The sequence below is a fragment of the Wyeomyia smithii genome, chromosome 2, assembly GCF_029784165.1.
Source record: "Wyeomyia smithii strain HCP4-BCI-WySm-NY-G18 chromosome 2, ASM2978416v1, whole genome shotgun sequence".
In the NCBI taxonomy this organism is placed as follows: domain Eukaryota; kingdom Metazoa; phylum Arthropoda; class Insecta; order Diptera; family Culicidae; genus Wyeomyia; species Wyeomyia smithii.
This window is the reverse complement of record NC_073695.1, coordinates 1,102,264-1,125,345: the sequence shown is the minus strand read 5'-3', so window position 1 is coordinate 1,125,345 and position 23,082 is coordinate 1,102,264. Positions and strand designations below refer to the sequence as shown.

Below are 23,082 nucleotides of genomic sequence, written 5' to 3'. Positions count from 1 at the left end.
CAAAACTGTAGTCCGGGTGTGAACGTGCCGCGGAGACGAGTTCGACATTACTTATGCTTTTACGCATGTCGTTTGACAAAAAGGTCCCTATTGCTCAGCTTAATAATGAGCCAACATAACGCGTAACATTACTTGAACTCGTCACCCAGAGAGTACTGGTGTGGTTTGTGGAATTCAGAGTATGGTGCATTGTTGCTAGTCGAAGTCGAAATCTTATAATTCAATTTTTTCGATTTGTCTAGTTTTTGAGCAGAGGTTTGTGTATACTATGTCCCAATAATGACTAGTTCGGCATTTTGTCAACAAACTTAAGATATATATTTTGGTCAATCTGCGTATCTGCATTTTTCAAATTATTGGGGCTTTGGATGCATGGAACTTTGCCAATTTTTCTATTTGATAGGCAACACTCGCATCGACAGCTAATAGAGAATCGGCGTGAAATATCGTGCTCCCGAGCGTCTCCATCGGTAGTCGGGGATTGAGCGGTCGTGCATAATGCTTTGGTAAAACGCGTCTCCGGCCCGGGAGAGTTTTATGATATCTTAGTTCGAATCGTCCACTTAGTGTGGTATACCATTTTGCGTTTCACTAGGATGTACCACACTTACCTGTGCGTGACCCTAACAACACTCTTTAGTTTATTACTGCTTTAAATCGGTCTCAAATCAAAAAATCGCTTTTTAAGAACAGACGAACAGTATACAAGAAACGCCGTTAGTCGACCTGCTAAGCTCAAAGACAGATGTCCGGGTGACCGAATATCTAGAGACTTCGCGTCGATACCTTTCATGGATCGTATTTTCTACAGATTGGTTATAAACGTGTTATAATTTTTTATATAAATAGGGTCACTCCACGAAGAAGTGATAGGAGTCGCGGGGCGTTAACATGGACTCAACTCTCGTAGCTTTCGTAACATTGTGTAGTCAGCTGAGATCAATCAATGGGAGATACGTTTCGGTAGTTGCATAATAACTACATAAACAGATGTTCAAATATTTGAGTCGGTCTCGATTGAGTCATAGGTCCGGTATCCTCGCGTGCGCTTTATTTTTGCGGTGTTACTTCATCTAACATATTGATCGCGTTATGACTTCCGTAGAAGGTATAATGAACTCGTACGTGCGATATTTATTATTATGAACCCGGTACTCGAACTCAGCGCATCGTTTACCAAAACGAAACCTGCTGCAAACCTTAACCTTTTCTCCAACATCCCAGTGATTTCTCGTGGAAGTGCAGAGGTGTTCTCGGCTTCCAATAAAGCGAGTATCACGTCAACATATTCCTATACACACTCCATCTTTGACCTGCATTCGGATGCGGCCGGCGCTGGTATTGCCTAATATAAAGATTAAGGTCACCAGTTTTTACACATTGAAGATGAATGTTAGTCCCAAGCATCATCTGTTGGTTCTCTGTGTAACTACAGCTGTTCTGGCAATAACGGAGTAGCAACCGCGGGCGGTCAATCATGCTCATGCTCATGCTCATCATCTTCTTCATTGTTTTGAATTTTTCATAATATAACGAATAATAAAAACAAAGAGATTTCCTTTATCAGTGTTAACAACTTCTAAAATTTGATTGAAAAGAAGCGCAAGTAGTGCATAACAAAAGGGATCGCAAACATGAAAAATTTGACAACCAAGGCATGAATGAAAAAGATTCACTATTTCCACCTCAAAAAAAACGTAGAAGCTACTGTTCAGGAGACCACTTGAAACGAGGCCAAGGAGGGAAAAAGACACTCAATCTGAGAATCATTTTCCGTTTATTTTATCGCTTGTAATACTTTGATTAATTTTCAATTTAAAACAAAGATACTGCTGCTTAGTTGCAGCTATGAAAAAGAATCAGTGGAGACGAATAGTTCTAAGACGCGTGGTGGAGGCGTTTTGTTTGATGACTCAAACCGCCTTAGTAGCTACCTCGACCCTTCGCCTGTTTGTAATACACTTGAACAACTGTTGGTAATGATTACAACGCCGACTCACAAAATAAGTACCGGTGCCATCTATTTGCCCGCTGATCGCAGCGCCGATGCCTTTGCTATTGCAAACCACGTCCAATCTATCAGATCTGTTTTGTCTGATTTGAACTGTAATAATATTCCATTGCTATTTGGTGACAATAACCATCCTGGATGGATTTGGGGCCGCTCAAATAATTATGTACCAGCCAACGACTTTTTTTAGTCGCAGATATCACCGGCTTGTTGCCTTGTTGGATGGATTTAACATTCATCATCTTTCTCGAATTAACCTGACCGTCTTCTTGATTTTGTTCTGATTGACAATAAAACCCTGTTTAGATTTCCGCAGACTTTCAGATTTTAGTCACTTTTATGTCTCAAATTGATTGGCAATTTTTGTTAAGTGCCGCGCCTCTTGATGATGCAATAGAACATTTTAATAGTGCCATTGTTGTACATCTCGCGCGCGGTTTCAAAGCCCCCTAGGTCTAACACTCGCTTGCGACAGCTTAAACGACAACGGTCTTCGGCATTACGCAAATATTGCAGAATGCTAAATACTTTAACAGACATTCAATCATGCCAGCAACTTCTATCGGAGCCTAATCGCTACTTGTACAAACGATATACCATTTGGATGCAGAGTTGTCTCAGACGGAATCCTCGACTGTTTTAGTTGTCTTGAGATAGTTATTTACGATGCACTTTTCGCTATTCGCAAGCAATATACCTCGATAGATCAACACGGTTTCTTTCAAAACACTTTACGTCTACAAACCTCGTGCAATTTATCGCTACATGCCTACCAAATATGTCTGAAGGCGCCCAAATTGATGCTGTTTATACTGGTTTGAAATCTGAAATTGGAATTGCTTCTGCTCTCGTACAGTGACTAAAATCCTTTTTAGTAAATTGAACGCTTTACGTGAAGATTGGATCACAGCATTCGGAATATTTCTCAAATCTGTCGGGTGTTCCGCAAGGCAATAATCTGGGACCACAGCTTTTTGCGTTGTACCTAAATGACGCATCCACGTTTTATTCCATGGCAAGATTCGTAGCAGCTAACGGCGTACCCTGATCGCTGCCAGCTTTGATTCGATGGTCAGCCTGTATTCGTTTTTAACTGACGCCCCGAGAATCTTGCAGCAATTACATTTGTATTCACCGGAAAGGCCACTGAGACGTGAAACTTTCTTCCACTCCCGCATGTCAGCAAGCTCCAACATCGTAGCAGATTTAGATGACTTTACCATCTAGACAACAACGTTCAAGGAAATTTTTTGTAGACGACAAGTTTAAGTGTTCTCAATGTGTTTTTATCGTTTGTAAATTTTTGCGCCGGCTACGTCATTATAGACGGTTAGGAAAAAAAATGAATGAGACCGAATTCACCGCTGCATCTCTAATTACTGTTACGGAAAGAATGGCTTCCTTTACCACAGTGCTAAGTGACGGATTTTTGTACCTACGCTTAACTTCACTGCTCTTTTTTACCGAGCCTCGTTAGGTACTACTGCCAAGTATCGGTAATTTTAACTGCCGGAAAAGGTGTGTTTTCATTATCGTGTCTGACTTCTTTTCATTTAGCGTGAGAGAACTGATGTGTAAAAGTCTTACTGACACCGAACGGTCTGATTCTACTAAGATTCGAACTCAGGAACATTCGCTTGTCAATACGGACTCTATAACGTTGAGGCCACGAGCTCCCCTATAACAAAACTTTCTTGAATTGTCAAAAAAGTAAGGTTAAGAATCGCTGCTGATAATTTTCGCTCTTTGGAAACGAAAAATTTTACACCGACTTTTTTTTCAGAACAATGATGTTATGCTCTATCTTCTGGGATGATACTCAATAATAAGTCGACGGTGTTACAAGCTTATGTCTGCCTGTCTGGAGTCTATCACAGAACAGAAAATGTTGTATTGACGAACGCGTGAAAAATTTGGCTGGTGACAGCTGAGTCACAAACGATTCGAGCAATTTACTGAGACGAGTTACTCTTCCAAAATCCAGTCGACTCGCCATCTGCAATAGCAAAATTAGTCAGGCAAGTAACTCACCGCTCGCCTCGTCTTCTGTAGTATGCCAAATAATGACTGAAATGATTTTGAAACACAATTGAATTCGCCGTAGAGTTGCGCCAGCTCATGGTTCATCCTTCACCTCCATACTCATCGCAGATAGTTCTAAACACAAGGCCAGGGTATGCAACTCCTCATCGAGCATTGTCCATATATCTTGTGCTCGTAGAGGACTTCCGGGTTTACAAGCGTTCTGTACATGATGCCTTGGTACGAGGGTGAAGTCAGACCTAAGGGTCTTGTGGAGCCCGTAATAGGCACGACTTCCAGTTACGATACGTCAGCGTATCTCATACGATTGCTACGCTATTGCCTATACGAACCTGCTTCACGTTTCAGCTTGGTGTACTGTTCAGCAACCGTCTGGAACGTCCTTCGGACAAGGTCCGCGTCTTCAGCGAAGCAAATTAACTAGCTGGATTTTTTGAAGATTGTGCCGCGCATGTTAAAACAGGAAGCAGGAAGAACTGTCGCCGAAGTCTCTTACGTGTTTCAAACGGACTCGATAACGCACCCGAAATTCCTACACTATAGCATATTCATCGTGCCGCTGATCAGTCTTAAGAGTTTCGCAGGGTAACCATTTTTGTCCATAATTTTCCATAGTGCTACACAGTTGAAAGAATCGTGAGCAGCCTTTAAATCGATGAATATCGCTGTATGGAGAAATGATCTTCGCGACACTTTTGAAGGGCCTGCCGCAGCGTACAGGTTTGGTCCATTATCGATCTCGAATCTACAAATTCGGTTTGTTAACTTTCCACTAAACTCCTTGCTAGCAACGAGGAACGGTAAAAAATATCTAGGAGAGCTGTGGGTTGCATTGAAGTTGCGGCGATTCTCACATTCCAACGTATCGCTTTTCTTGTATATTGGGCAAATTACTCCCTCCCTCCACTTCACTGATAGCTGTTCTGCATGCCAGATCCTGACTATAAGCTGGTCCAGACAGTAAGCCAACATACCCGGGCCCAGATTGATGAACTCTTCGCCAAGCCCAACCAAGCCCAATTTTCCAACTGATTTGTGGTTCTTGAGTTGCTCCGTAGCATCCTTAACTTTACTTATCGTGGAGCGGTTTGTCGCTCTCATCCGTAGTACTGGCAAAGTTGTTCCCCCTGCCATCTTGGTCTTCTGCCTCTATAGGCATTTAGGTGTTCATGTTAATACTGCTTCCATCAATCGATCACCTCACGTTTATCCGTCAAGATTTCTCCATCCTTATTTCGACACATTTCGGCTCTCGGCACAAAACTTACGCAGGATACTTACGTAGAACTTACGCGTGACAACGATACTCCTGCTTTATTTTCTCACACTCAAGCACTTCCAGGCGGCGCTTTTTGTCCAGGAAAAGATGGCTCTGCTGTCTTCGTTCCTGTTTATATCGCGTTTTGACGGGTCTTTGCTGCAGCATGAAAACACGCACTGCATACTGCGTCTAAAATCGTCTGGCACTTCTCTTCGAACCAGCCGTTACCTCAATGCCTCACGACGAGCCCAATAGCACCTTTCGTTGCGCTGTTGACGGCTGCTTTGATACTTGTATTCCAGCAGCCCTCTATAGGGGCTCCGATGAGTTCAGTGACGGCCTCGGGATGTGTAAATTGCTCCAGATCATACCTTGGCTGACGACAGTTGTTGTTATCAACCGAAAGTCTTTGTAGTGGCCAGCATCAGCGTTTGCACCACGAAATGTTCGGAGGTCGAAATATCCGAGAAGTGCTTTTTAAAAACAATAAAATATGATAAAAGGTAACAAGATATATAAAAAATATTGTGTTAATAAAAAAGAGTTATATAACTGAATTTTACATGCTAAGCTCAAAAAAGGTGTTCCTGGGAAACGGCCATCACTTCACAGAAAATGTATAACTTTAATCTAATGAAAAAGAGGGGACAAAAAGATATAAAGCTCCTTAAGCAACGGTAACTATTGACTTTATTCTATTTGCTGGTGTCATCGAAGCTCTACAGAAAAACCTACAACGAACACGCAAAATAACAACAAAGGTTATCGGTAAACGGCAATCAGAGTGCAGGTTTGGCTTAGGTATAAAACTCAGCGAATGAAACAAAATCAATTCATTTACCGGCTTTGTTCGTTCCGTTTCGGAGCACAAACCAAACATGTGTCGACAAGCATCAACTATACTCGGACCAATCTTATTGGTTTGCAGTGTGACCTCGGATATCCTTCGGCCGAATGGACCGCGCACCTGTCTAGCAGAGAGTGGCTGTCTGCAAGGCCGCTATTTTACTAGCCCGAACGGGACTCAGTACGAGGCTTATCTGGGCGTGCCGTACGCACGTCCCCCTGTTGGCGAGTTGCGATTCAAAAATCCCCAGCCCGTCGAACCGTGGACTGGAAACTATAATGCCACCTTTGAGCGAGCAAAGTGTGTGCAGAAAAATGACCTGGAACCTAACGCTTCGGTGGAAGGAAGTGAAGATTGCTTGTACATGAATGTGTACAAACCACAGGTGAGAGCGAATTTGTTTTATACTCAAACAGATTAATCTAAAACGTGATTAATGGTATTCATAGCTTTCGAAAAACCCCGATAAGCCTTTGGCGGTTCTAGTGTACATTCATGGTGGAGGTTACTTCGCCGGGTCAGCATCGCAGGGTGAATTCGGTCCGGATCGTTTCATGGACACTGGAGAGGTTATCGTTGTTGTTATGCAATATCGGCTAGGAGTGTTCGGATTTCTGTCCACCGGAGATGAATTTGCTTCTGGTAATTTTGGTTTGAAGGATCAGAACGCTGTTCTGAGATGGGTTCAGAAGAATATTGCCCAGTTTGGTGGTGATCCAACGCTGGTGACGCTGTTTGGACAAAGCGCTGGCGGGTCATCAGTGCAAATGCACATGATGAGTCCACTAAGCAAAGGTTTGTTTTCCCGTGCGGTCATCATGAGTGGAAGTGCACTAGGGTTTTGGCATCGGCCTGTTGAAAATCCCTTGAAGATGGCTCAGGAACAGGCAGCCGCCGTAGGAATCGACTCACCCAGCGCAATGTCCTCCGAAGAATTGGTACAAGCTCTACGCCAGGTGGATGCTCTCGAGCTAGGTAGAAGTATCGATAAACTTAAGGTACAGTTCGTCATATAATTCTGCAATTTCCATAAACCACTGTAAAAGCATTGTTTCTAGTTTTGGCATATATACCCTTTGGTATTCTGGCGCCCAGTAGTGGAAAAATACGTGGATAGTGCTACGTTCATTAGCGAAGATCCACGTACACTTTGGGCAAACGGAGCGTACCATCAAATACCGTGGCGAATTGGTTATGTGCCGAATGAAGGGGCGTTTGCATCGTTGAGTCTTATCACTAATAAAACTCTAATTGATGACCTTAACAAACACGCCGACTCGTACATTCCTCGGATGTTCGGCTGCAAGGAAGATGAGAAATCTCGACGAATGTTGAGACAAAGATTTTTTCCCGATGGAACAGACGAGCAGTGGATAACTGAAAAAAACTTTAAGCAATTGCAGGATGTAAGAAAACTATTCCCATCTGCGTAGCCCACTAATAGAATTCAAACTTTTAGCTGTTTAGTGAAGCGTTCATCACTTTTCCGATAACATTGAGTGTGAAACAACACATTTCCAAAGGTACAGAAAAGAGGACACCATTCGACATTTACTACTTCAGCTTCAAAGGGAATCATTCATATTCAAAATATTTCGCGCAAACGGATCTTGACTTCGGGGTGTGTCATTCTGATGATTTATCCTATCTTTATCGCGCCAAGGCTCTGTTCAAGGATTTCAAACCAAACTCCCCGGAGCTCGCAATGGCAACTAAGTTGGTTGATTACTACGTACAGTTTGCTTACAATGGGTATGTCATAACCTTGATATTTTTCTGAACTTGAAATTCAATTTTTTTTGCCCATAGAGTGACAAACGATGCCTGCTCAGGAGACTGTGTAGTACAGGAGTTCACCAAGTCCGGTGACCCAGACAAACCTGTCAAAATCCAAATCAATAAGGCATTCGACGAAGAAATGTTTGCGTTTTGGAGGGAAATTTATAATATGTGATTATGGTTTTTTTTCACTACGCTATGGTTTACATACGACAACAAAACAATGTTTAGACTTCTACCGTTACGATTTAGATTTACATTCTTGATACAAAATATGACCTCTGATGTTCGGACGCATCAAGAAACTATAGTAAGTCTTTGATGATTGTCATTCTAAAAAATCTCTCCTGTGAATTGATTTCATCGCAGTCGAATATTAGCTATCATTCTCACGACAGTCTCTCAAAATATACAAATGATTCGATTTGCTTTGTTTTTCTCACTCTTATTATCACTATCCTAAATCAAACATTCAAATAAAATAAAATATAAAGTATAAAGACAACGAAAACCATGGCTAGAATAGAAATGCAACGACTAAATTTAGACGCCTGTTTTTGGCTAAAATTTAAAAAAAATGTTTAAAATGCTTTTCCCATTACGACATTAAAAAGAACACTGCGAGAGAAAATATGAGAATATGTTTGTAAGAATTGCCTTTGGTATTGCGTACTTTCGTTGTGATTTGCTGCTACCTCTCTCGTCATCGCGATTTAGATCGGATCGGAAGCCGCGTCTATATTGGTGACAGTGTTCTTCGCTGACTTTCGCTCAGCTCCGGATGCCAGAAGTCCACGATCAACACCAGCCGAGTGCTGGTGCCGTTGTGCCACACCTCGTGCTCGTAGCTGTCATCGAAGATCAGCCACTCGCCTTCCTTCCAGGATCTGAAATATTTGGGGGAGAAATCGTTAAAATGCTGATTTTTTTTTTTGTAAAAAATATAGTTTATCTTAAACGCGCCCTATATTCAATAATGTCGGTCGCAGCAAACCTGCGAAGGGTAGTCTTCGCCACCCACCGAGAATTACCGTCAACTTTTTTTTTGTAGAAAATGCCACGCGTGTGTCACTCGAGGGCCTTCACTAAACTATTGTTGCAGCGTTTCCACCTGAACATTGCAATGTAAATAGCTATCCGCGTCTGCACGGTGAATGGTTCTCATCAGTTTCCTATGCTCAGTCTTTTCATTGATGAGCAAAAACTCTGCAGTTCTGAACTGAGTTTTTTCGTTGCAATATTCGTCCAGATGCGTTTCCATTTCAAATTGGGATGTTCCCTTTCCATTCGTGGGGTTTCCGATAGTTCCAGAAAAAGCCCATGTAACTCTGGTTACTCGTGAAATGCTCTCGTATGAGTGGGGTAAGGAGAGAAATTTGTTGAAATAGCAGTTTTAGGCATGGAAGATCTGCGGGGGAAGAAGTTGCTTGGTTCAAAGGAAACTTGTAGAACAGTAGAGAATTTCTTGCCTGTATGTGCCGAGAGATCAACCATGCCTGCATTTCAATGCCGGTAACTGCAGTTTCATTCCACCAGAGTTTCTGTCGCACGCCATTTGTTCCATTAGAACGCGTACAGGTAGTCCGCGCCTTAAGAACGAACCCATAGTGGCCGTGATTTTGGCTGTATGCACACAATACGGTGGTAGAATTGATGCAAAATACCAAATTTTCGCCGTGATTAACGTGTTCAAAAGTACCACCTTTTGTTGCAGATTTAAATTTCTCAGCGAGTGTATCCAGAATTGCTGACTAAATTCTGTTATTAGTGCATCCCAGTTTATTTTTATCATTGCTCGTATCGAATTTACAAAGTACCTTTCAACCTTTTCTGCTGTTTGCAGCCATGGTACGATTGATGAGTCTTCATCACTGAGCTCGACGTCAATCGCAACAGTTTTATTCCGATTAAGTTTTGCGCCAGCAGTGTATTCAAAGTAATCAAAAAGTTCGTTTATTTCCTCAATTACCTGTGTATTGGTGACCATCACTGAGATATCATCGGCGTATGCTACCACCAGATCAGTACCGATGTGCCGCTCCAGCCGTTGGAGGAGTTGGTGAAGATAAATGGCGAAAAGAAGCACTGAAATTGGGTCTCGCTGACGAGCCGAACGTTCAATGAAGAAGCGTTCGGAGAGATGCCCATTCACCAACAGTCTAGAAGACGATCGCTCTGCTATTCCTTTCAACACATCTACGAAAGCGGGGTTTATTCCCAGCTGGCGCAAAGTTTCGTGCAGAAAAGACAGAGATGCTCAATCAAAAGCGTGGTTCGAATCGCAGCCTTTTTTTAAGGTGGCGAACTCAGGATGTGGGGATGGAACTAGGGGATAGATGCTGGGGTAGTTACACTCACTGGTCCATGTCCCGACCCACTAAAACCGATTAAGTCTTCAGCCCTGGTCTTCCCGGAACTACGGTTAAGTATTACGTCGAGGAGTGGCTTTTGTGCGTGATGCACCCTCTTTGCTCTTATAACCTCCTAGCTAACTACCTGGAGACATGCTCATCAATCTCCTCCGCCTCCGCACACTCGGGACACATGGTGGAACCCGCGTGTCTGAGCCTGTGCAGATACTGCCAGGATATCTCCGGAGTAAATCGGTGCGTCCATCGGCCCTTTGTGGATTTAGACCATTCCCGCTGCCAGCGAAGCATCGAGAATGACCTTCTGGTACCTCGTGTATCCCTTGTGCCACGTTGGTCGAAACATTCTCTGTTCTCCTTAATGGCGATGCTGATAGGCATCATGCCGGACAAGACACAGATTGCATCGTATGACACCGTACGATACGCACTCGTGACTCTCAGCCACATGAGCCTGTGGGTACATTCTAGTTTACCGTGGTAACTGTTAGTATCTAGCGCTCTGGATCACACTTGCCCACCATACCTGAGTATGAACGAAACCACGCTGGCAAAAAGTCTTCACTTGCTGCCATAAACCGCTGAGCTATTGGACATCATACGAGATCGTGCTGTAATAGCCGATGAGGCCCTCCTACAGGCATAGTCGACGTGACTCCCGAACGTGGGTTTATCGTTAACGCCGTAAACTTCTAGCGTTTTGTCGTCTGCAAAGCCGAAGATCACAACCCCTGCAGGAAACTTGAGTTTCAAAACCCCGTCATACATGACATTCCACAACACCTGCTGATAGAACCTTGCGGAACTCCTGCAGGGATAGGAACGCACTTCTGACCCTCCTCCGTGTTGTAAACAAACACTCGATTCTGGAAGTAATTTTCCGGAATCTTGAACCGGTATTTGGATGCTCCTGAGCGCGAGCGCTATGGAGTCCCAACTGGCACTATTGAACGCATTTTTCACGTCGAGCGTGACGATTGCGCAATAACGTATTCTGCTTCTCTTAGGCTGGAGTGCTATCTCCGCCGTCTTGCTGACGGATGAGATGGCATCCAGCGTGGACCTGCCCTTCCGGAAGCCGAACTGGTTACTTGCCAGACCCTGTACAGCCCCTGTGTACCCCACCAGTCGTTTAGGATAGTCCTCTCAAACACCTTACCCGCAGTGACCAGCAGGCAGATGGGTTTCCTGGCGGTTTCTCAGCTTACCTTACCTAGCAGGCTAGAGCCGGGGTAGCTCGTGCTGTATCAAGAAGTCGTCTCCATTCAACTCGGTTCTGGGCTGTATGGCGCCATGCTCCCAGGCGTCTTATCACTTGTAGGTCACTTTCAATCTGATCAAGCCATCGTGTACGCTGTGCTGCTCTGTTTTTGGTGCCGGAAGGGTTACTGAAAAGGGTCGTTTTAACCGGGTTGTCGTCCGGCATCCTTGCGACGTGTCCGGCCTATCGCAATCTGTTAACATTGATCAGATGTGCAATGGGGGTCTCTCCTAGCAGCGCGTGCAGCTCATGGTTCATGCGTCTACGCCATTCTCCTTCTTCAGTCTGTACTCCACCGTAGATGGTTCGCAGCACCTTCCGTTCGAAAACTCCAAGGGCGTGAAGGTCCTCTGAAAGCAGTATTGTCGTCTCTAGCCCATAGAGGACTACCGGTCTAACTAGTGTTTTGTACAGTTTCAACTTTGTACGGCGGCGCACTCGATTGGATCTCATCGTCTTACGAAATGCAAAGTAAGTACGATTTCCCGCTTGATTGCGTCTCCGGATCTCCTTGCTGGTGTTCGGTGATCTACGGTGATCCGGGGTAGGAGGCTCACATTATTCTCCTTGGAGCCTCTTCCCTTCATATACTTAGTTTTCGACGCATTGATCAGCAGTCCAATATGCTTAGCTTCCGCTTTCAGTCTGGTGTAGGTTTCCTCCACCGTCGCAAAGTTTCGTGCTATTATGTCGAAGTCATCAACGAAGCCGTTAAGCTGAACCCGTTTCGTAAAAAGCGTACCACTCATGTCGATGCCCGCTCTTCGTATAACACCTACGAGGTCGATGTTAAAAAGCAAACAAGAGAGTCCATCACCTTGTCTCAATCCTCGGCATGACTCGAAGGGACTCGAGAGCATCCCCGAGACACGCACGTAACACATCACACGGTTCATGGTAGCCGGGAAGATATCATCGTTCTCGTGCATGATCTGCCATAGCTGTTCTCGATCAACTGTATCATAGGCTGCCTTGAAATCGATAAAAATGTGATGCGTGGACGTTGTACTCACGACATTTTTGCAAAATCTGTCGGATTGAAAAAATTTGGTCCGTGGTTGCGCGGGCTCCCATGAAACCTGCCTGGTACTGCCCCACGAACCTCCTTGTTAGAGGTGTTAGACGTTGGAATAGAACTTGGGAGAGTATTTTATATGCAGCGTTGACGAGCGTAATGCCACGATAATTGCAGCACTCCAGCTTGTCGCCCTTATAGATGGGGCAGACGACTCCCTCCATGTACTCTTCCGGCATCTCCGGCGAGCTCCTCTGCCGTGGGTAGTGCCGCTTCAAGCTGTTGTGCGTAGACTTCGGCAGCTTGCGGGTCCCATAGCTGCTTGATGTTGAGCCGCGGGGATCGGCTCTGTCGTGACTGGTAGACAGTCGACAGTTTTGAGCGCATACAAACCGCCACTAAGTAGTGGTCCGAGTCAATGTCCGCACCTCGGTAGGTGCGTATGTTGGTGATGTCCGAGAAAAATCTAGCAAGCGTTACTTTACCATGTTTGTAGAGCTCGCCCGGCAGGCCATCTTTGCCGTTGGCTTTGTTGTTCTTTAGCCTCCCAATCTCCCGCTGAATTTCGTGGAGATCGGGGGCTAATACCCGGTCATCTACTGCTGGCATTCCCAGGTCCGTTCCAGTTCCGCTTCTGTTTGTTGCATCGCCACTCAGATGTTCATCGAAGTGCTGCTCCCACCTGTCGACCACCTCGATGTCATTCGTGATGAGGTTACCTTTCATATCCTTGCAAAAGTCGGCTCGCGGCACATAACCTTTCCGGGATTGGCTAACCTTTTCGTAGAACTTTCGCGTCTCATTAGCAGTGAACAGCTCTTCTAGCTCTTCATAGTCACGATCCTCTTGCTGGCGCTTGTTACGTCTCAGGATCGTGGTCATGTCGTTCCTTGCCCGTCTGTATTTGACCAGGATCTCTCTCGTCCTTACCGTCAGGTAATTTACCCAGATCCGGTATTTCTCTGACACCGCTGCCTGGTATTCCCCATCATACCAGTCGTTTCTGCCAATCGGCGCCTCTGTTCCTAGTGTCGTTATCGCGGATTCCCTAATGGTCGTGCGGATGATGGTCCAGCCATCCTCGAGAGAAGCTGCGCTGAGCTCCTCTGCCGTGGGTAGTGCCGCTTCAAGCTGTTGTGCGTAGACTTCGGCAGCTTGCGGGTCCCGTAGCTGCTTGATGTTGAACCGCGGGTATCGGCTCTGTCGTGACTGGTAGACAGTCGACAGTTTTGAGCGCATACAAACCGCCGCTAAGAAGTGGTCCGAGTCAATGTCCGCACCTCGGTAGGTGCGTATGTTGGTGATGTCCGAGAAAAATCGTCCTTCGATGAGGTCAATTTGGTTCGTTGTTTGTTGGTCAGGTGATTTCCAAGTGGCTTTGTGGATGTCCTTGCGGGGGAAAAATGTACTTCGGACTACCAGCCTTCGGCAGTAATATCAGTCTCTGCCGCTTCCTCCCATCTGGAAAGAGACAGTCATCCAGGCACCTCTGTATGCCTGCCCGGAACAGCTCGGGGGCCGTTTTTATCGCCTGCCTGATTACCAGTTTAGGGATACCATCCGGTCCCGGGGCCTTGCTCACCTTTGCGGATTTGGCGATCACGATGAGTTCCTCATTCGTAACCCTTGCCTCCTCCTCAACCGCGACAAGACTGTCGTTACTCACGGATTGGGTGTTCGACAGTCTGAGATACAGAAACGTCGGACGTTAGACCGCCGGAGGCCAGGGGCTTGGCTCGTGGCGGGGAAAGAGTCCCTCGATGATACGCTCCAGCATCGCTGGTGATCGCTCTGTAGGCGCATTCTCCATCTTACACGGAGGCACGCTCTGCAAAGGTTGGCTATCGCGTCAGTCCTAGGTTGGCGAGTCTCAGGCATGGTGTCGTCACACGCCCGCGATAACATGGCAACTAGTTGGTCAGCAGTCGGGCGGAGCCACCTCCACCCGTTGCTCAGCGATTCGATCATTTAGAGAAAGACTGGCTTCGAATATTGAGTGCCCGTCGTTGCAACACTTTTGGACATCACTCAGTATCCGTCGTGATTACGTTGAGAATTTTGAAATCCGCATTCAGCAGACTGATCGGACAATATCCTTGTACAATGTTCGTCGTTTCTCTTTTTCGCACTAACACGATCAAAATCAAAATCTTGTGGGAAGTCGGTTGTCATTGTCTTGTTTAGTACATGGTTCAGCTCTCGATATATTACGTCGAATGTGCGTCATTGTCACTGGAGATATCATTTCCAGGTACAAGTCGATTGCATTGGAAGGGTTGCCCCGCTTCCTCACTATTGCAACAGGTGGTTTCCGATTGCGTCAGAGATGTTTAATGTTTCATCGTTGTCCCCGTGTAGCTCAGTAATGACGTTTTTTTGTGGTTTCTGAAGGAGCATACATGGGTGGCTGCGTTTCGCAGATGCTCATGTCTAACGTACATTCTGTCGACAGAGTTGTGTGTAATATATGTTGGTGCGGGGGTTAAGGGGTACAATTTTATCCACATATCGTCGAACCAGAGCTGCTAGATGGTGGATTGCAGACGACTGTTCGGGCTGTTGTTGTAGCCCGATGCATCACATGGTCGCAGGACGCAAATAAAGTCCCCATCGAGTAGGCTATTTTCAGTGTTATGCCGAAGATTGGAGGCAATCGTGTTTTTAAAGAAACGCTCACGTTCGGCTCGCATCACTGTGCTCGATGACGCATATATATTTGCTAGCGTAGTGTTTGCTACCCGAAGAGCAACAAATCTACCGTCTAAGCTCTGTTCTACATGCGAGAGTTGTATGGAGTCCACTTGCTATTACTGTCCCTCTTCTGCATTCGTCAACATTTGCTCCGATTGCATGTCGAGAGGCATCCAATTTTTTTGGTATTGATATGACTGCTGCTGTGGCTGCTTTTTCTTTTTTGCTGGGGGACGACCCGGACCCGACAGAGATGGACCTGGCGGCGTTGATATTGAGACCTGCTTCGAGTTGTCCGATTCGTTCGATACAGTCTCCGACAGATCGAACAGTTCACCTCCACGACTCCGGCTTCCATCTTTTTTTTTTCCATCGTACCAGCGCATGGCCAACAACCTTTACGAAGGCACTACCGAGAGTACGGCTACACTGGATTCTCGTCACTTCACCTGGCCTTAGGCCCAGCACGGTTTTAACGAAACTTTGCACCTTCACATAGGCTGTTTTTTTTCGGCAAATCCGCATAATCGATGGGGAAAGTGTTTTCACGGCGCTTCATCGCGGAGTAGTGGTGCATTGGAGCATACAACGGCTCGATGATGAAACTTTCGCGGCGAAACTAAACGATAAAGTTTGAGAACGACTTCCAAAATTTCCTGAACACGTCTGCTCGGCTTGGAAGTTGAGTGCTATCTGTAATAAAGTAATAATGATAGCTGGAATATTACAAAATTGTCTATCATTCCATCAATCCAACGATATATTGATTACTGTAATTCATCATATATCTATACAAGTTATAACCGTTTGAAATATTACATTTCGACGTTACACCTTGGTTCTAGTTTCCGCATAACGTACCCCGATATAGTGCGGTGAAACGCAGCCTTACTACAAAATAATAAAAAAAAACACTCACCTCGTTTCCTCCGCGACACGGATGTGTGTTCCGCTCGGAACCTTCAATCCCAGATGCGCTCGTATCCGACAGTTGGTTGGGCCACAGTGTGGCCAAACATGTGTTCCCGGATGCATAACACTAAACTTAACCTGGCCACGTTTGCAGGATCGCGCTGCCCTAAACTGTTCTATCAGTTTGCATGTCAGTGGTGCCTTAGCGCAGTTTTTATCTATCCGATAGCCACGCGAGAACAGTTCGAACTGTTTCCAATCCCCTGTATCGCGGAGATTTTCCGCCTCATCTTTGAAGTTACCCGCTGCATTCAGCAACCGTAGCCCTTCGTCCCGAATGGCACTCCACTGTAAACGAATCAGCTCCAGCTGGCTGCCGTACGTGGTCTGTTCAACCGTCCAAAATGGACGTGATTTCAGATTATCCTCGTTATACAAGGACCGCTGATACATCGATAAAAAGAGCTTCTTATTAGCTCCCTCGCGATAAACATTCAAGGCTTCTTTATTCCTACCCAGACGCTGCAACGCATCACCTAAATGGAAGTAGAATCGGCCATCCTGTGTTCCCTCATGACCAGTTTCGATTCCTTCCTGCAGATATTGGGCTGCTAGTTCCATATTTTTGTCGAGATTTTTAACAACAAATCCATAGTGCACAAGCGCAAAGCCATCCTCTATCCAATGGAGAAGAGTTTCATGCAAAACGGCTTTAGCCTCAGCTAATCTGGAAGTATAAATTAAGAATTATCTTTGCCATGTATAACCAAACGTCTCTTCCTTCATCTTACCGATTTGCCATAAGATACGTTACAGCTAGCTGATTCCTGAACCTGGGCTCCGAGTCAAAGCGCTTCACTAGTATCTGATGGATGTCTACAGCCTTCAAGTAATGGCCACTGAACCGAATTCGATTGATACAGCGCTCGGCAACAGTTTGCAGCGTGTCATCATCTAGCAATTGTCCCAACGCTAGTACCGCACGGTACGCTTCGACGGCTTCCTCCAGGATCGTGTTACTTTGCTGCTGTTCAGCCATCAGGTCCAGAGTGCGCGCTTTGCCAACCAAAGCCGGTACCAGGCGGGGATATCTGATCAACAGAGCTTCAAAACTTTGCAAGGCCGCTTTCGTATCTTTGAACTGGACAATCGCTTCCGCAGGTGTAAGTGTGTTGCGTGTGCGTGTGTACGTTGTTCGCGGGGGGTGGTCCAGGCGGTTTCGGGTTAGCAAATCACACCAAAGCGTTAGGAGAATGCGGGGTGATGAAGAAAAAAAACAGAATCGAAGAATCACACTTTTGGATTAGGTTATATGAAGGTAGTATAGAATAATCGTTACATAAGAAGCTATGAAATGGTGAACTCAAACTTCACTGGGAGATAGCATATTATTGAAAATAATGTGTCATCTGTGTGTGTGTGGGTGATTGTGAAGATTGAGGTTAACATTTCCGCGTATGCACAATACTTAAACAAACGAAGCAAAAAAATCACAGATCGATGCAGTTTCGACGGGCAATCTAGTTTTTTTTTACAAATTATGTGATTTGTTCTTTAGCCCAGCAAAGATGTTAAAAGTAAAGTTTAATGAGAACAAAGTTCACACTTATCTACTGTTTAGTTCAATCGTTTAGTCATCGTCAGTTGCGTGTCTCAGTTTGGTCAATTTCGGTCTTGATATTGATAATGAAAACAATGCAGAAGACAAAAAATACAAAAAAAAAATTAAAAAAAAAACAGATGCATTTGTGTCATTCTATGCTAAATGTTCCTAACTGAATAGAGTTAGTGTTAAAGTCAACTTATTCAAACCCGAATTCCTATCAAAATGAGAACAGATCAGATAAGACAGTTAAACGCAACAGTTTGCCCACAATTGTCCTTACCTCATCGAGTTGTCTTTTGGCTCTATCTAGCTCCTCCTGGTAAGATTCCTCAGCGCTAGGCCTAGAGGAAATTTCTAGGAAAATTACACAAGAAAAGCCCTAAATTAGCAAACCGAAAACACATCGCACTAGGTCTATTAATGCGTAAAAGTAGCAAATAATGTGCTGATATTCACCGTACTATCAAACTACTATGAAATATTACTACAGAATCACATAGAAAAAAAAAGAGATGAGTATCATGATTTATGCAAATTATAGTAATCGATCGGCACGAGCCCTCCCCGCTGGCTCAGAATGATGGCACTATTCTACCATCCATTAATCTATGAGTAGATATACTTGTCCAGCTGTCCTCATCGTCTTCCTGCTCTGGCTCTCTCTCGCCCGCATCTTCTTGATGTTCTAATTTGCCATACTTTTCCTCGAGTCGTCTCATCAAATCCGAATCGTCAACGTCGGAAACATCATCGCGGATTTCATCCGAGAAGGGTTCCTCCTCCTCATCCGACGGATACTGCCTGAGAAAAACGGAGTCTAATTCCTCTAAGTCTGCTTCATACAGCAGTTCATCATCAAACAATTCATCAGCGCTGTTGTCATCATACGGAATATACAAATTTTCTTTACTTCCATTATCTGCCGGCTCCATCACGTCTGGTTGTAACTCGAACGAAGAGAGTTCTTCATCGGATCTCGTGATACTGTTTGACTCGTCTGGTAGTATGAATTCGACATGTTTTTCCTTTGTACTCGTGGAGGCATCAGAATATGGTGCCACTGGTGTAGGGACGGAAGCAGGAATGATTGTGCTGGTGTGAATACTAGGTTCAGAGGTTGATGGTTCGGACTCTAGGTTACGGACAGGATCTTTGGATGGTGAATGGATTTCCGACAGCATTGCTGCCAGGACACTTTTGGCCTCACCTTTCTCCGCCGAAGGTTTTAAATCTTCAGCCGTGAATAAAGGCTCCTTGTGTAATCCATAAATAAGCTTGTTCACGGCGCCTTTGGGCGGTTTCTTTTTCGCCAACGGCGAATTTTTGAATATACCAGCTTCTAAGCTCTTCGATGCTGCTGGTGGAACGGCGGACGGAACACTGGGCTCAGGAGTTGCTTCCAGGACAGCATCTGTTGACTCTGGTTCCGTTGTGTTCGATCGATACATTGCGCTAAACTCTTCGAAGGTTGTAGGTACAAACGTTCCGATTTCCCGTTCTTGTTCTTCCAGTTTTTTCTCTTCTATACTCGCAGCGAATTCTATCCCTACGTCTTCACCTTCCTCTTCCTCTTCTTCGATTTCCTCTAGCTCATCGATGTATTCCTCCTGCTCGTAATCGAAATCTTCATCGCCAGAGTAGAGTTCCTGTTCCAGGTCATTGTCTTCCGGGACTGAAGGGAGTAAAAATTATAAATTAAGTCAACAGTTAATAACTACACAGAATACGGTATTTACCATTTTCTTCGATTACGTCGCGATCAACTTGGTCAATTTCTTGGTAATCATTAGCGACGGGTTGTTGTACGTAACTGATCGTTTGATTGACAAAGTCATCTGCTTCCACGACCTTCGCGGCTACTTCACTGTGTTGTATTTTCTCTTCCAGGTTGGAAACCAGAGGCATCCCAGATGGAACAGTTTGTTCTTGAATAATCCAAACAAGGCGAACAGTTTTAGAAGAGTTCAACTAAATCAAAGTTATGGTTAATTACGGCTAATCCACATGCAAGCCAACTAGTATGCTCTACCAGCTGCTCTTTGCTTCCTGTACAAAGCAATAGCGAATCGCAGTGTACCGTAGTTGGTGTGAAAACTGTTCAGTAAAATAAAACCGCTGCGCTATGGATTAAAAAACGACGCGTGTATCACGTGATTGGGAAAGTGCAATTTATTATCAGATGAACCGTGAGTTAACATCTAATTAGCCATTGGACGATTAGAGATCATATCACATAAAGTCACTAGAGGTTACAAACTCAGACTGGTAAGCAAGGCCATGCGACATCCAAAAAACAAATTAGAATATCAACTATCCAGTACATAGTAGAGAAACGTAAACATGTAGAATTAGAGCAAGAAACAAAAACAATAAAGTAGAACAACAAGAAGCACGCCTAACACTCACTGAATGGTGCGGCTGCCGGATCCGACCGGGTAGGAGCACGCGGAGGCTTCAAAAGAAGATGCGCTGCGACGATCAGCGCCACACCGACAAAGATTTGCACCGCAACTGGAAATGTTGGAGGTTTTTTTCAGTCAAATTGTGAGCCGCACAGAAAAATTGAAAATTCACTTTTGAACGTCCAAATGCATTGAAAAGCAATAAGTTGCACTTTCTCTTTGAGTGAAATATTTATAAAAGAAATGTAGAAAATAGCATATGTGTATGTGATTCTGTAGCAATAAAAGTGCTATTCTAGTCTAATTTTCTAGCTCATTAGAGACTTTCTAGTGCTGCATACTTACGCGAGGTTTCCTCCCTAGGTTCCTCCTTCGCCTGCTGCTGATGCCGTTGATTTTTGAGCTCTTGTTCTTGTCTTACTTTAGCAAGATACTCTTCCTCACCGCCGTCGTTATCGACGAAGTTTTCGAACGTGTTTCCATCGTCATCATCATCGTCGTTATCGTCGTCGATATCATCCTTTACAGCACTATTGGACGCGGGCCTGTCATCGACGTCATCGTCAACTGAATCAACTTGACCATCGTCGTTTTCATCCTCCTGCAGAATAGAACGTAATAAAAGCAGTTCATTTGAAACCCTGAAATTAACATTTCATATAAGCGAGCACCTGGAGGGGTAATTGAAGTGACGTACCTCGATTGCAGCTGCGTGTACGAAAAACTCTTCCTTAGGGACGTTAAGCATTTCCGCAAGTTTATTATAGTTTTCTACTAAATCGTCCATTTGAGATTTTAGTATCTCACCACTAATGTCGGGTTTTTCCAACTGATCAACAATGATAGGATCCTGATTGTAAGGGTGTTTGGACTATTATCAAGCAAACACAACCTAAGCGCGCGTTGGCTATGCGGAGCATACTAACCTTTGGCCCGCTTTCAGCGGTTGCATTATCCATCGAGACTCCAACTGTGTCTTTTGATGCAAGGTTTAGTTTGTTAGCCTGATCATTCAAAGCGTGGATTAAAGTCATTGATTAAAGTTGTGAAGCGGAAAAATATTTAACAAAAAAACTCGTGCAATTCAGTTGCTTACCTCTTCATCGAATGGATCTTCGCCGTCGTCATCATCATCGGCATCATTTGCGTCGGCAATGTTTTCAATTTCTTTGGCGATCGCATCGGCATCATTATCCTCTTTCTCAGGAACACCGACATCATTGTCATCATCATCATCATTATCAGCTGGAATGGGATCTTCCTTTTTGTCGCTGTTTTGCTTGGAAGCTGAAAAGAATCCCACAACGGTAAAGTTTGGCTGCAGTACAATCAATACAAAATTTAGTAGGTTTTTCACGATAATTCGAAGTGAAAATGCTTCGTGTTTAGTTTGTCTTGGATGATGAAAAGCGATTTTCTCCTAACCTACGCAGATATTTATACAGCAACTCGGAAATCTTCCGTATCTGAACACAAATCTAAATTGCATATGAAGCAAGTGATTAACGTCTTGTTCAACATTGAGCTAATATCAAAAGAGTTGTTACCGTGAGGCGCGTTAATTCCGCGCGCAGGGTGGCGACTCAATTCCCGAAAATTAATTTCCTGATATTCCCTGATAATTTTTTCCCCTGACTATTCAAATTTATTTTAAAATGATTTAAATTACGACCATCGTAGGCTTTACCACCTAAATCTCAAAACTAAAAAGTTCGATGGCCGACAAAAATAAAAAAATGGTATTGGTGGTATTCAAGACACGACCGCATGACGTTGGACTACGGTATTCTTATTTTCCATTAAAACAAATAATAGAGAGAATTGCAACTCTAGTATTTGCTGCAATTTTATCTAGTGCATTTCTGAATGCTGAGACGTTAAAACGTTATAAATAATAATATATAGGGTAGGGAACGGCTTAAGCAGTAGCACCTATTTGAATCAGTCGAAGAAAACAGGCCTCAAACTCCTGCATTTCGACCACTATCGACAAATTCAATGATGGAAACGAAAACTTTAATTGTCTAGCTGTCTTACGAATATAAGAAATACCGTTAATCACAAAGAAATCTGTGAACAATTGCAATTGAAACAAATCGACCTATATTGCAGCCATTCAGGAGCCACTTCAGGTGCTGAAAAAAAAAACGCCTGCAAAACAGATGGAAACTGCTTAAAATAGGTTCGGGGTGATTGGAATAGTGTCCCTCGATTGGTAACTTTGATTGATGATTGTCAAAGTTTGCTAACTTAGTTTTACAATCCGAAAACAAGTTCTGACAGAGGAAACGATAGAGAGCAGATTGATATACTACTGTTTGAGTTTCACCCAGCACATTTCGAGTGTTTCGTCTGAATACACAGGCGGTTCCTAAAGCTGCTTAGAATCTGTTTCCTACCCTACTAAAAGAATGGATATCTTTCATTTAATCGCTGTCATTTCATACATATTCGAATCAAACCTTTGTTCGTAGCTGCACCAGCAAGACAATCATTTAATTGAGCGAATTGGTAAAATTTTCCTATCTAAGCAAAAAGCAAACTTAACGAAACTATCTGAAATTGGAGCCCAGAACGATTCAAACGAAAATTTTAAATTTAAAAATTGTTTGACATTAAATTGATAAAACTCATGCTCGGTTAGCTCCAGCCCAGCATATAACTTCATGTATTTAAACAAAAAATACGTTTATTTCAATAACTTAATACAGCAAGAGCCCAATTACACGTTTTTCGGTAGTTGTTATCAAGGTTTTGGCGAGTGACAGGAAAAAATCTTAACTTCTTCAATTGTGATTTAGAGCATTTCTAATTGTTTTGTTATTTTTCACGATAGCGACAAGTTTGTTTTCTTTCTCTGTGTGCGAGAAACAAAATCAAAACCG

At 44.1% G+C, this 23,082-nt stretch overlaps 3 protein-coding genes across 10 annotated transcripts in view; 2 read left to right on the top strand and 1 right to left on the bottom strand.

Annotated features, from left to right (window-relative positions):
- The window catches only part of LOC129723264 (juvenile hormone esterase-like), a 72,989-nt gene that overhangs the window by 16,552 nt on the left and 33,355 nt on the right, over positions 1–23,082 (top strand). The gene's annotated exons all lie outside the window — the stretch shown is intronic.
- Positions 6,138–8,365, top strand: LOC129723266 (juvenile hormone esterase-like). The gene is made up of 5 exons (XM_055677383.1): positions 6,138–6,547; positions 6,612–7,160; positions 7,221–7,568; positions 7,622–7,914; positions 7,972–8,365. Exons 1-5 carry the CDS (start codon positions 6,194–6,196, stop codon positions 8,114–8,116), a joined length of 1,689 nt encoding a protein of 562 aa, XP_055533358.1. The 5' UTR covers positions 6,138–6,193; the 3' UTR covers positions 8,117–8,365.
- The window catches only part of LOC129723258 (aspartyl/asparaginyl beta-hydroxylase), a 28,318-nt gene continuing 13,418 nt past the window's right edge, over positions 8,183–23,082 (bottom strand). For 3 of the 8 annotated variants that reach the window (XM_055677364.1, XM_055677366.1, XM_055677368.1), the window contains 11 exons: positions 21,294–21,484; positions 21,124–21,201; positions 20,895–21,047; positions 20,543–20,798; positions 20,202–20,306; positions 19,532–19,720; positions 19,003–19,467; positions 18,076–18,149; positions 16,981–17,330; positions 16,197–16,916; positions 8,183–8,828 (listed from right to left, as the gene is read on the bottom strand). In XM_055677364.1, coding sequence (XP_055533339.1) covers positions 8,678–8,828; positions 16,197–16,916; positions 16,981–17,330; positions 18,076–18,149; positions 19,003–19,467; positions 19,532–19,720; positions 20,202–20,306; positions 20,543–20,798; positions 20,895–21,047; positions 21,124–21,201; positions 21,294–21,484 — 2,732 coding nt within the window. In that variant the 3' untranslated portion in view covers positions 8,183–8,677. Of the gene's footprint in view, positions 8,829–16,196; positions 16,917–16,980; positions 17,331–18,075; positions 18,150–19,002; positions 19,468–19,531; positions 19,721–20,201; positions 20,307–20,542; positions 20,799–20,894; positions 21,048–21,123; positions 21,202–21,293; positions 21,485–23,082 lie in introns of those variants that run through there. The other 5 variants (XM_055677367.1, XM_055677369.1, XM_055677370.1 and 2 more) reach the window with 4 other exon arrangements.